Source organism: Amphiprion ocellaris, chromosome 7, assembly GCF_022539595.1.
Source record: "Amphiprion ocellaris isolate individual 3 ecotype Okinawa chromosome 7, ASM2253959v1, whole genome shotgun sequence".
Lineage (NCBI taxonomy): Eukaryota > Metazoa > Chordata > Actinopteri > Pomacentridae > Amphiprion > Amphiprion ocellaris.
Window position 1 is genome coordinate 23,842,754 of NC_072772.1, and position 13,737 is coordinate 23,856,490.

At 38.5% G+C, this 13,737-nt stretch overlaps 1 protein-coding gene across 4 annotated transcripts in view; it reads left to right on the forward strand.

Annotated features, from left to right (window-relative positions):
* The window catches only part of brip1 (BRCA1 interacting helicase 1), a 50,038-nt gene that overhangs the window by 22,718 nt on the left and 13,583 nt on the right, over positions 1–13,737 (forward strand). For all 4 annotated transcript variants that reach the window (XM_035956859.2, XM_023289328.3, XM_023289330.3 and 1 more), the window contains exons 15-16: positions 10,632–10,791; positions 11,155–11,276. In XM_035956859.2, coding sequence (XP_035812752.2) covers positions 10,632–10,791; positions 11,155–11,276 — 282 coding nt within the window. The remainder of the gene's footprint in view (positions 1–10,631; positions 10,792–11,154; positions 11,277–13,737) is intronic.

The following is a 13,737-nucleotide window of genomic DNA, read 5'->3' on the forward strand; positions in this document are numbered from 1 at the left end:
AAAAATTAAAAAAGCAAATAATGAAAGAAATTCAGCTTTTTTTCCCTTTTTTTATGATTCATGGTATTCTACATTTGTTGTGCTGCACAAAGACATTTTTGAGTTCTAGTTCTTGCCACAACAGTGTTGTTTCCATAGAGGTGCAGAAAAAATTAGTCTTGCATTATCTTAACCTCTTTTCCAGTTTTCAATCATATAATGTTTTATAAATATAGTCCCCATCTTTAGCATTGTGCAGATTTCATTAACAGCAGTGGAAACATTCAGTGATTGGATCACAGTAGCTGAGAATGAATTTTTGAAGCTCATGTATATATGTAAGGAATTTTGAACTTCTGCACCCCCTCTACTGCTGCTGTGTTCTATACTCACATCCTGTTTTGAATGGAAACCCACTATGTCATGGAAGCCAGGCTTCCCTGACATATTGTTTTGTTGTGATGAGTCAAACAGAGGAATTTTACAGATGTGTTTTGCCCTTGGCAATCTTTGTTTTTGCCTTTGGCGTATTTTGAGTGGCTCATGTTAGACTTGTATTTCACCATGTCCCATCCAGCAATCATGGTGTAATTTTTCTGCAGTCCTTACATGCTTGCTAACCAGTTGCATTATCAAACAGCTGATGACACCACCATGCAAGCTGTGAGGGAAAGCTAAGACTCTGAGTTGTGTTGTTCTCTCATTTTACCTTCCTTTTTGTCAGCCTGTGCTGCCAGCAAAGGAGTGACTATGAGCTGTAGGATGTTTTTATATTATTGATAGCCATGTAGGAGTCTTCTATCTCTTTCTCTGTGCTGATGCATAAATTTTTAATCTGCAGTCAGCTCTTAAAGATGAGGAGATGAGGGGATATGAAGGGCTGGGGTATTAATTGGAGCCCATGGAGGCTTTGTTGGTGCCACTGAGTCCCGTCTGCCCTGCGATGTGTGTGTGTGTGTGTGTGTGTGTGTGTGTGTGTGTGTGTGTGTGTGTGTGTGTGTGTGTGTGTGTGTGTGTGTGTGTGTGTGTGTGTGTGTGTGTGTGTGTGTGTGTGTGTGTGTGTGTGTGTGTGTGTGTGTGTGTGTGTGTGTGTGTTTGTAGTCAACATAGAGAGGGTAGGTCATCTCAAGACATCCCTGTTTCAGTATGTCTTGGTGATGACTATCAGCTCCTCATACACAGATGCCTCTGTGACAGACAGTCAGAGCAGTGAGGCGAACAGGCCTGCAGGGTCAGAGGGGTGTCCCTCCAGGCTCTGCCCTCACATTCACACACATTAACACACAGTCAATAGCACACATTTGCACAGTTTAAGTCATGTTTTAGTGCTAATGGCTTCTGAGATGACTAAATTAGAAGTGAAATAATATAATCCACCTAAATGTGTTTTTTTGCTACCAGTAATGTGTCTGTCTGGGTCAGTGTTGTAAAATTTAATGTGTCAATATTTCTGTCGCTGTCATTGTCATTTCCCAACTTTGACATTGGTGCACTACTTCAAAATAAATGCAAGGAACACTCAATAGTGTGTTAGGTATCAGCACACAGCTCAATACTTTTTTAAAGATACACATACACACAAAGTGTGCCCACAATCAGTGGTCACATACACAGTTTCCCAGAGAGGCTGCACCAGTGCTGCGGTTTTGTAGCACTTTAGCCTCAACAGTCCCCCAGTTAATGCCCATTAAAACCACAGCAGGCTATGCCGTCTGGTCTCAGCCGCCAAGGGAAGGGACCAATGCTCCACGGGAGAGAGGGACTGATGGTTTATTAAAAAAAGCAGAGGTTTGCAGAGGTGAAAAGATGGCAGGGAATACAAGATGCTTTTAAAGGAGATTGAGATAAGGGCCATTAGGTGATGTCGCCTCACTGTCTGTGTGAAGACATACCCAGCGCTGGCGCCTGGGCTCTGCTGAGCTTGTGTCAAATCAAAGTCAAACCAGACTGCATGCACTGTCCTCAGCAGCTCAGGGGTATCTGAAGCACCCATCACACAGCTTCACAAGTACTATTATCTCAAAGTGAGGCTCTTTCTGTGTGTGTTCGGGAGCACATTAGATTCATGAGTCAGTTTGCCCAGTATAGCATATCACTAAGGATTTTTGTTAGAGCTGAGCTGATGTTTTATTTGAGTTTTTACAGTGGAAACTTCAGAGTTACAGCTGTTTAACTAAGCTGGAGCTTTTTTTTGGAAGGCTCTCATTCTCAGACTTAAAAAAGCCCAAGTTAAAGGGTGTCTGAGTAATCTGTTTGGTACCTTCTGCAGCCACAGTAGCAATGAATCGTCTCTATCAGTGTGATTGAAATATAACAAAACATGATGTGGGAACTATACAAATAATATAAAAACAAATTTGAATTGCTTGTTTTGTCCAACAAACACTTTAAGTCCAAATATATGAATCTTTAATATTTGCCATTGATAAATAACATGCATGACTATTCACTTTTCAAATGAGTTTAAATTTAGCAGCAGAGAACGACTTATTTGAAACCCAACCATATTTAATGTTGGTAGAAAATACCTATCATATCTAGCTGTTTGCATTTTACAAGTGGAATGTAACCATAGACTGTATGAGTGTAACCTAAAAAATGAATTGTTAAACCATAAGGTTGGTGCTATTCTATATTTATTTATTATTAACAAATTTATTGCCCAAAAAATGTACTATTTACTAAATTCTCAGTAACAGTGGTTAAAAAACCAATGTCCATTTTTTGTGATACTTTCAAAATTTATGTATTTATAACAAATGTTTAAGGATTTTTGTCTTCATTATGTGCAAATGGGCTTGAGGCTGAGAGCCATAGACAGTGCAGAAAAGCCAGAGAATATTGGGGGAGAAACTCATTGTTGGTCTAGATCTTTTAGTTGGATTTTATGAGAAAATTGTTGAAATTGTATTACCAACTTTATCCTAAAAATGCATAAGAAAATATAATATTTCCTTTCCAACTGAGTGACATTCTGTGGCATTTTTCCAAGTTATTAAAAAGTTTCAATTTAGCACACAATCACTACACATAATTATCCATACAAATACTGTGATACACTTCAATGATAAATCTCCATAATCTGGTAATCTGAGATCTTTTGCTAGATAGACATTTAGAGATATGAATGACTTGTGTTTGATGATGTTGAGTGTTAGACATTATATGTCCCAAAAGAGTTTATATTCATCACAGTTTAATCTATTTTTTGAAAAGAAGACAGTAAAATCATATCAGCGGCTGTCTTCTCTGGGCAGCAGGCAGCGTTCTTGCAGAGTTCCGTTGTCACCACCGGTGTGGCTGGGATGTGTAGAGCAGACGACAAGGGAAGAGTGGTAGGCCAGAGGTGGCAGGTGGCTTCTTGCCACCAGTCTTGGCGTGATGTCTGCTGTGATATTTTGGGGCTGAATAATTTACACTGCAACAACACGTCTCCCCTCGCTACTGCGAAATGTGGCTCCTGGCTGCATGTTTCATTAATGCCATCGCCTCCAAACCCCTTCCATAATTCAGCAGGCACTAGAGGAGCTGCGATGTGTCGCCACACAGCTCACTGACACCAGGGACACGGGGAAGGAGATAGAGTGAGGCCGGATGCAGAGGAGGTGAAAGATGGGGAGATAGTACGGGGGAAAGAGGGGAAGTGTAAAAGTGCGAGAAAGACTACAGTTCACTGCTTCTGTCTACTTGTTTCACCACCCTGTCCCAATTGGCAGGAAGATCTGGCCCACTTCACCATGTCACTGCAGAGGCAGAGCATTGCACCTACCATGCCTAGAAAGGACAATAAATTATTCACACCTTGTTGTGCCCTCTCATGTGCTAAATACTGCTCATTCCCATCCATGTTGCACAGGCATCATAACTATGCTGCTGTTGCACCTCTTGAAGTTTAAAAGTGCTGGGTAACAAATGAATTCACTTTTAAATGAAAGTTTTGCTGTTATGGAAAACAAGTTCACATATAGCTTCAGACATACACTCAAACCGTCTGTGAAAGAAACCTGGGCCGTAGTGTGAAATACACATAATTGTGCTTTGATGCTATTGACCAACAAAATGAAATGACCGCAAAGAGAAGGATAATTTAAGCATGTATTTTGAGATGATTTACATGTGCACATGTACAAGCTACTATATTTTGGATGTTATGTAATGTCTATAAAGCAATGGACTATAATTGGTAGAACTTAACCTATCTGACACAGTTACCACATTGATTTTTGTGGTACTTCCTATATTGTTAATCTGCAGGCCTTAGCCTTTACCTGCTTTTTCAGTTTGGTGTTTTGTGGTAAACTGATTCAAAGATGTGTAGTTTATTTTGTAGACTGACATCTTATAACTGTCTGCCAGCTTAGCACCAGATGTTGTTCCTAAATTATTCATTAAGGTCCTCGTGTCTGTAATTTTTGCCTGTAATTTAAATGTTGAGTGTGTAACACTCTTGTGGCTGAAAGGCTTTGCTGAAGGTGCTGAAGATCCATTTGACTGCACAGTAAAAGCTTTAGTTTTACACCTACAAATGGCAGTTGAATTTATCAGACAGTTGAACTAACCCACATATTCATTTTTATGTTGAGTGAATTCAATTTGCTTTCCAATAGAGTTTTCCACTATGTTGTAAGTGTAGCTAATATTTAAATTTTCCCAATCAAAAGGGTATTTATTGCCATTTATTTAGTGGGAACTGTTTTGTCTTGCGTTCATACCAGCTAATAATTTTAATGATTTTTGTGAAGACATCTTAAATGCACACCTTCTGTCAAATTTTTTTTTGATAGCCAAAGACTTTATCAGGTACCATTTTTCCAGCAATGGCTGGATTTCTTTTTCAGTGAATACAGAAGCATTAAAGCTAGACCATGGAAGAAGGGAAATCCTTTTCCCTTCTTCCAAAAAAAAAAATAGGAAATTAGAAATTATGGTGGAGGAGTTGGTGTGCTCTTGTCATTTTTAAAATGTGTTTTTCACGACAGCAGCTCTTGTGACCTCTTGAGGCAAACTGCTGAGGTATCAGATGAAATAGATTCTCTTTAGAACTGCATTTTTGGCAAATAGCAACCTTGCCTGGATTATGGTGGTGGAGCCACTTAGAGGAAAGCCTGTTAGGTGAGCTTCCCTATGCACATTGGCCAATGGACTCTTATTTCCTGAAGTTTACCAGTGACAAGTTGCATACATGGTGTTGGAATATTTGCATTCATACCTATCCATTTGTCTGCCAAAGAAACCTGATGGGGTGAAGGAAGCATTGTTCTGATCTGAACCCAAGTCACGCTTCATTAACTGTGCCAGTCATAACAGAAATGTGTAAGTCAAAGAATGATGAGATTTGCATCCTCAGATCTGCAATTGTATGTCTTGGACGCCTTGTTGGAGAGAGGGGCAGTGAGTGAAAGAGTAGGTTAGAGTTGAGTTGCTCAGTGCATCAGGGTGACTGTGGCGTAAGATTGGTAGTTCAATCCTCCACCCCTCCACATGTTGAAGTGTTCTTGGGCAAGACACTGAATCTGAAGTTGCTCCAGATGGTAGGCAGGCACCTAACCGGCAACTCTGTTCACAATGATGTGTGGATATGTTTGTAAATGGCTGAATGAGAAACACATTGTGAAATGCTTTGAGTACCACAAAGGTAGAAACGCTCTTTGTAGGTGCAGACCACTGACCAGATCATATCTTGGGAAGTACCCCAGCAGTCTAGGACAATAGCTAAGGGATGCTTCGGGGTCCCACGAGCAGCTCTAACTGTAAGCTTTATTAAAAAAGAACATTTTAAGCCTAATCTTAAAAGTAGGGCGAGAGTCTGCCTCCAGAACCAACTCTGGGACCTGGTTCCACAGCAGAGGTCAGGAGTATAATGATACATGGATTTTTTTTATATATATATATACCGCAGTTCTGGGATCACAAATTGGCAAGTTTTCAATATAGCAGAGAAAATAAAAATAAAATAGGTTTTATTATTATTTAGGACAATGGGAACATATTCATAATTAACTTAAGTGAACCGTTAAATCGAGTTGTGCAATTCAAGGTTTAAAATTAACGTAAATTACGCTGCTTTTCTCTCTTTCTGTCAACACTGGCAACACAGCCATCTTCACAGTGTACCAAACAGAAAATTTTGTTCTGATCCCAACGCATCATACTGAATGATTTGAATTCCCATGATCTTTTGAATTAGCTATTGGTCATCACACTTCACATGATCAAATGATCAAATTTCTGTGATTGCAATAATATTCCCAAATGCCCTTCAGGTCTTTAATAGCCCAAATTGTTCTGTTCTCATCAGAAATAGCCTTTGTTTAAAAAGGTATTTTCTGTTATTTAATAGTACATTTAAAAGTACCAGCCTTTTCAGTAGTGAATATAAAACATGGTTAAATCCTGTGTTTACTGACCCTGTCACATCAGTTTAATCAGTGAGAACATTCTGCCTCCATACTAATCTCCTTGCGGAATCAACTACTTCCCAAGTGCAGCCTGGCAGATAATGGCTGTTTTGTTTAGTGGTAGATCTGCCTAAAGTACATAACATAAATTATTCATCTCCTGCTGCTAGATTGCACTGGAAAGCAATTGCAGGGCAAACAGTTTGCTGAGTTGAAGACGCACGTAAGGGGGGTCCTTGTCGACGTAACACTGCATATTTAGCCAATGTATCATGTTTTATTGATGCAAACATCCTGACCTCACTTGCTTTAGGAGGCAGCAACCTGACAAAATCCTTCCCATGCTTCATTTCACCACTATGTGGCAATCACACTGGCATGCGAGAAGCCATCTAAGCTCTCCTGCTATCTCATTTCCCTGTGTATTTCTGTTGTTTTCCTCAGTACTGCACATAACCCGCAGAGCAAATTTCTCTTTAACTCTGTATGGTGTTTTTGAGAAACACTTGAGTTGAATATTTATGTAGGTAAGCTGACTGTTGGGGAGATGTTGATGGATACTCCCTGCCCTCCTCCCATCTAGAGGCTCCATATGCATCTGACTCTTGACACTATTAGTCTGTTGAGAAGTTTTCTGCTGACTACGAGAAGAACTTCTATTTGACCCTTCTAACACATTTCCGAGCCAGTGAAGCTTCTTTTTGATTGTGAAGCCTTGCTTATTCAAGGATATAATCTGCACAGCACAGACATGAGTGGGGCCATGCCAGGATGAGGGCTTTTAGATCAATGTGCCTCCCTTGAGAGCCGCTGACTTTTTGCACTAACAATAGTACAGCAACAGTGATTTTATTGCAGAGAAGGTTTAAACACATAAGCTTTCTGCCAAGTGCAAGTAAAGAAAAGAAATCCAAGCTGTTGAGGACACAGGAGCAAACATGGGTAGCTTAATGGTTCTGTGTTGCAAGCTTGTTTCAAACTTGGAAAGTGTCATAAAGTGGTACAGTGGCATGTCTTACATGGTGTAGAGATTTACTGGAGACATAGGCCTGCTACTGTCTTCCTAGCATGCAGCTGCGTTTTGCCCCTAGTATCTCTCTGAAGTTGTAGTTTTTTTGTTTATTAGGCTAGTAGGGGGGGTTGCATTGGTTTAAACTATTTCTGTCTAGAAGATTCTTTTTAAATGCCCAAAAAACCATGGTAACTCAACACACCTACTGTCTCAACACTCAGGAGTCTTTCTGAGTAAACACTGATATACTGAATAATGACCCAGATCATGTCATGTCATGCCATAAGTTACACATTAAATTAATATAAAGTTGATTACACTAGTGCAGCATTACAGGTAAAATGTTGCTGTAGGACTTTTGCTATCATATGGGCTTTTTGCTTTATATATTTGGTCTTTAAAATATTCAGAACCTTATTTAAGATTACCCTGAATTAGGTACCTGACAGTGAGGCATTTTTAAACTTAGAAGTAAATTTTTAGAATTACATTGAGTTAGGGACTGAAAGGAAATTTAGCTCTGGATGAGAATAATCGGGAGTGATGGTACGATGGAGTAGTTTTTGCATTTTTAAAGTTCTGATTTTGAAGAATACAGAACTATTAAGACTAAAAGGTAACAGCAATGGCCGCAGTTTTTTGACCCTCTACTATCCCTTTGTGACGGAGATATTTTGACTCGATAATGGAGCTGTATAAAAAATGTTTAGCAATCATCATTACATTTTATTGAGAGGATAACATGAATGTGTGTACCAAATTGTGCTGAAGACATTTTACTTAAAACCATTAATGTCAGCCTCATGTGTCCAGATGTTATTCCTCAGTAGAAATTATAGATTGCTCACTGGATGTACAGTGTAAACTTTGACTTGATCAGTGGCCGATTGTCTGTGGGACCAGAAATCTGGATACAACAGTTTATGTCAATCCATACTGTGGCTCTTGAGCTTTTCATTCATCGCACAAATGTTGTCACCCATAGATCTAAGGCATAAACATGGCTAATAAAACCTAGCTTTAACTCTGGTCAGTAGCGAAATGAAGAAATGCAGTGATCATTTATTGGGCTGGACGCGAATATCCAAATATCCGAATAGTCGGTCCTGACGGTGATATCCGGATATTAATTTTGAGATCCGAATATTCGGCTCTGTACACTTCATAACTTACTGTTTTTTGTTTGCATCAAACCTTCTACTTCTATACCTCTTTAAAAACTCCAAAACACATTTACTTTTACACATTATTACATTTTTCAAGCAATCTTTTTTGGTATTCTTTTTGAAATAGTTTAGCAGTTCTCATTTTGAGGTCATCATCCAGACCGTTCCATAAGTTTACCCACATGTTGATAAACATCTGCTCTTCATAGTGGTACAAGCAAATGGCTTTTTAAAATGAAAATTTCTTCTTAATTTGTAATTTGAAATTTTGCTTCTCAACAGTTGTATGTTATCAGGGAGTAAATTGTTGTTTGCTTTGAACATTATTTGCACACTTCTAAGTTTAACTAAATCAAGAACCTTGATAGTGTTTGCTTTGGAAAACAATATATTAGTGTGCTCATTATTTCCTAAATTTTTTTACTATCCTTATATCTTTTTTATGTTGCATGTTTATTGTATTGTAATATAGTATTATATGTGTTGCCCCACACCTCTGCACAATAGGTCAAGTATGGTAAAAACAGTGAGTAGTACAATGTATAAGAGGCTTTTAAATTCCAAATGCGTCTTGTCCTTTGCAGTGATGAGACAGTTTTTGCCAGCTTTGCCCTTTTAGAGTGTGTGATCCAGTATCACATCTAGAAATTTATTTTCATAAACTCTTTCAATATTAGTATTATCGATCCTTATCTGAATTGCATGGTTTATTTTACTATTGCTAAACACCGTAAATGTAGTCTTTTTTTTTTAAAGATTTAATGATGATTTATTCCTGTCAAACCACTGTTTTAATTTTGTCATCTCTGTTTGAACTTTAATTAATCATCTCTCTGAATTGTCATCTGAGCAAAGCATATTTGTATCATCTGCAAATACCATAAATTTCATTTCCCTTGAGACCTTACACAAATCTTTAATATGTAGAATAAACAGTTTTGGTTCCAACACTGACCCTTGTAGAACATCACACGTAATGTCTAATAGACTTGATTTTTGTGTTCCAATCTGTAAAAATAGTTTCCAGTTACTAATATAACTTTTCAACCAGTTCAGCGCTACTCCTCTTATGCCATATTTTTCCAATTTATTAATTCAGATTTTATGATTTATAATATCAATTCCTTTTTTTCCAGATCTATAAAAACTCCAACTGTAAATTCGCTGTTTTCACATCAAGTTGTTATTTCTTCTGCTAGTTCCAATAATGCCATTGCTGTTGATCTATTTGGTCTAAATCCATACTGACTGCCCATTAAGCTCAGTAAAACAGAAGAGCAAGTGCCACACCAGTTAAGCCTAGACTGTGTGAAGGACGTTAGATAACATAGTTTCTGGAAGATGAAATACATGTTTGTTTGTTTTTTAGGCACAAAACTTCAAGTTTAAACTTCGCTAAAGAACAAGAAAGATGCCTTCTGGATATTGGCATCACATTCTTTGGTCAGATGGGACCAAAAAACATTTTTTTTGCTCAGATTGGGTCTGACATGTTTGGTATATATCTGGACAAGACAACCAGACTGAATGCACAGTCCTGACGGTGAAGCACGGAAGTGGGGCTGCATTAATGCAAGAGGTATTGGCATGAATACACCTATAAATGGCACCATGAATTGCACCATGAATTCCAAATACTGGCTGACAAGAAGACTCCCAGACCGTTGAAGCTTGGCAGAAGAAGAATATCCCAGCATGATAGCCATCCAAATCACACTGCCAAAATCATACGAGATGGAAAAATATGACGTGGCCAAAGATTTGGCTCAACTTAAATCTAGTGGATTCCCAAAGGTGGTATTTAATTAAGGGCAAAGCAACACAACCCCTAGAGCAAAAAGCAGCTGAAAGTTTGTCTCTGAAGAATGCCAGAACATTTCTTTAAATATTAGTTATTAGTGCAACACTTCTCAATGCTGAGGAGTATTGAATCTGTCATCAAAAGTTATGATGGACATAGGACTTATTGAAAAAATATCAGTAATGAATTGTGTACTGTCTTGGCAATTTTGCTTTTTTCAAAAACTAGGCAAGCATCTGTGTTGACAGCATGGTACTACTTCTCATTTTGATCAGATGCTGGACAAGCTGAGAGACCGATGGACCAACACTGGTCTCTGGGAGAAGCTAGAACAACAGAAAACCGTGATCACAGAGCCGCGTGGTGGAGCCAAGGGGGATTTTGATGAGCTGCTTCAGACATACTATGATGCCATCAAATACTGTGAGGGAAGAGGTGAGACTGGTAAACATCATCAAAATGGCTTTGGCCCAGTGACTGTTTTTGTTATATTACACTGAAGTGGCTTAAATGGTAACTTGATCACCAGTAAAGTTGTGCCAAAACACATCGATCTGTGATCTAGTGCTTGCACAGTGAGTCAAGCAATTAACCGATTTGTAGCAATACAGTTAAGAGCTGCATCTGAACTTAAATTGTTGTTTTTAATAGTATTTTGATTTATCATTTGTACAGCAGCGCAAACCCAGACATAATCATCATAAGTTACCACAGAATAGCTCTTGCAATTGTTCAGTTTTACTGAATATTACTTATATACTTTGGTGATATATGCTGCATGTGATTTATTTGTTATAGATGGTGCACTGCTGATTGCTGTGTGTAGAGGTAAAGTGAGCGAAGGCCTCGACTTTACAGATGACAATGCCAGGGCAGTGGTCACCATTGGAATTCCCTTCCCGAACATCAAAGACCTCCAGGCAAGTAGAATCACAACAGTCTGCAGTTATTCTCCAGCAGCTCTTTTAGTTAGGGTTAGGGTTAGGGTTGCTAAACAAGTGGTTAGGATCAGAGGGTCCAATCCTCAGGCCAGAGAACATTTGCTTCAGGGCTGGAGCTAAAGTGCAACTTTGACCAAAAAAAGCCAAAGGAAACTTTACAATTACATTCTTTAAATTATTTACCACTTCATGCTCTTGTTTACACAGCCCTCAATTGTCATACTATAAAATGCACGAACATCGCATGTGTTACAATCTAAAGTCATTGCACAATCATGGCTAAAAAAGGAGGTTCTTCCTGGTATGCTGAAAACTGTCCATATCTGTTTGTATCAGGCAAAAAATGGGTGCTAGTCACAGCTCCTTTCAGATTCAGAAACAAATACTTTATTGATCTGTTAGGGGAAATTGCTCCTGCAAAGGTATACCACACATGACCAGAGGGCACATTAAATCTTACACTCGCTGTTTTCTGCACCTTTGTTTATCTTGGTTATAGAATGCTTCATATTAACAAATGTTGGTGAAGAAATCCCAACTTTTCCTTTTTGAAAATTGTTAAAAACTGACCATGATAACGCTAGTGTCCAACTTGTGCTTTTTTTCTTCTTCACTTTTTCCATTTTGGCTCCAAGGTCCAACACTCTGGATACAATGAAGACAAAAAATATATATCTCACAGACACACACGTGCACGCTCAAACAAACCCACACCACATAAGAACATCCCTTTTTGGTGATCCGTGAAAAAGAATCCCAAAGCGATGTTGCTGTGTCTGCCCCGTCCTTAACAGATAAAGTTGACCTTTAAGTTTGAGTCTCCCCCACCTCCCGCTTCTCCTCCCCTTTACTCCTCCTCATCCTCCTGTCAGAGCACGATGAAGCTTTCACTAACCTGTTCTGTCAGTGTAGCAAGACGTGTGGGTGATTGAAGCTTTGCAGACCCTTTCACCTTAGCCAAAGCTGTCAGTTTCACCTCTGTCAGCTCTCAGGGCATTGCTTTTTGTTTTGTTCTCAGATTTGTTTGATGTTTTGTTTTTTAAAATTTTAATTTTGTGTTTCTTGTTATCAAAATAGCTGTTGGATTGCTGTAGAGAAGGTTATGTTACACTTCTTAGAATTTTACTCTAAGAGGAGCCCGTTTTTTTGTTTTTGTTTTTTTTTTTCAGCAGCTGTTACCTAGTTCAAGTACTCAATTCCTAAAATAATTTGGTCTGAAAACAAACAGTCACCAATATGAAATCCTGAACTTCTTCACCTGCAATACCCACAGTAGTAAAATATTTAAACTGCCAATATGTTATGGGTGTAGACTGGGAGGAGTTATTGATGTTTCATTCCAACCAGCAAAATCCTTGCAGAGTTCACAGAACAGTTTTGCTTATTTGACAAAATGCACATGGTGACAGGATAGGTAGCTTTGAAGCATGGGAGGAAAAGTCTGAATATACCGTGAGACAGACTGCTGGATTACAGACTGAAACCGACACATTTCTGGTATTGGTTTTGTTTTGCAATTTGTTAACAATAACTAGTGCTGGCCAAATTTTTAATCCCGATTAATTGCATTATTTTTGGCGATTAATTATGATTAATCACATTGTTATACGTAAAATTAAATACTGAATTTAAAAGTCGTGTATTCTGCACTTTTATTTTAAAAATATTGCTATAAGAACAAAAATGCAATCACATTTAGCTTGCAAACATTTTAAAGAAATAAGGTGCTTTTAAACAGCAGTATTCTCTTTACACAGAAGCAGTTAACATATTTCTTGTAAATCTCAACCTAAACATTAATGTAATCAAATCAAATAAAACCAAAGCAATTTGCCACTGCAACTGCATTAGCATTTCATCTGGTTTGTTATAGAAAAACAAGTTGTCCTCAGAGTCCAGAGCCACAATCATAAGATTAGAACAGGAACCTTCCCAGCAACAGCAAGTTAACATTTATAAATCTGTATTGTTTTTTTTTTGTGAACAGGTACCAGCAGAAACATTTTTCTTTTATCAGGGAGCAGCAGAAACAGTGTATGTTCAGTAGCAGCTGTCCCGGTTCATGAGGTGAAGTGGTCGAACACAAAAAAAAAATACACAGCTGAGATTGACTGTGATGTTTGTACTTCTTTTGGTCTTTTGGAAAATCTCAGACAAAAAAACACCCTTCCAGTGATTCAGGTTGAGGCTCATACATGCTGTCATTCGTTGTGATCCTAAGAACGTTCCTCAGACCAACGTCTTCCACAATACTAATCAGAATGCAGTCTATAGCTAAATACTTCGCTGCAGCATTTGTTGGCTTGTCTTGTTTTAGTTTATCTCTATTTCTACCACACGCTGCTTCCAACCAGTCTGCTGAAGCCTCCCTCCACTGTTAGTTTGGGTGAGACGTGATGACGCCCATCCCAAGTCCTGATCAACATCCAGCCCTCCTGTG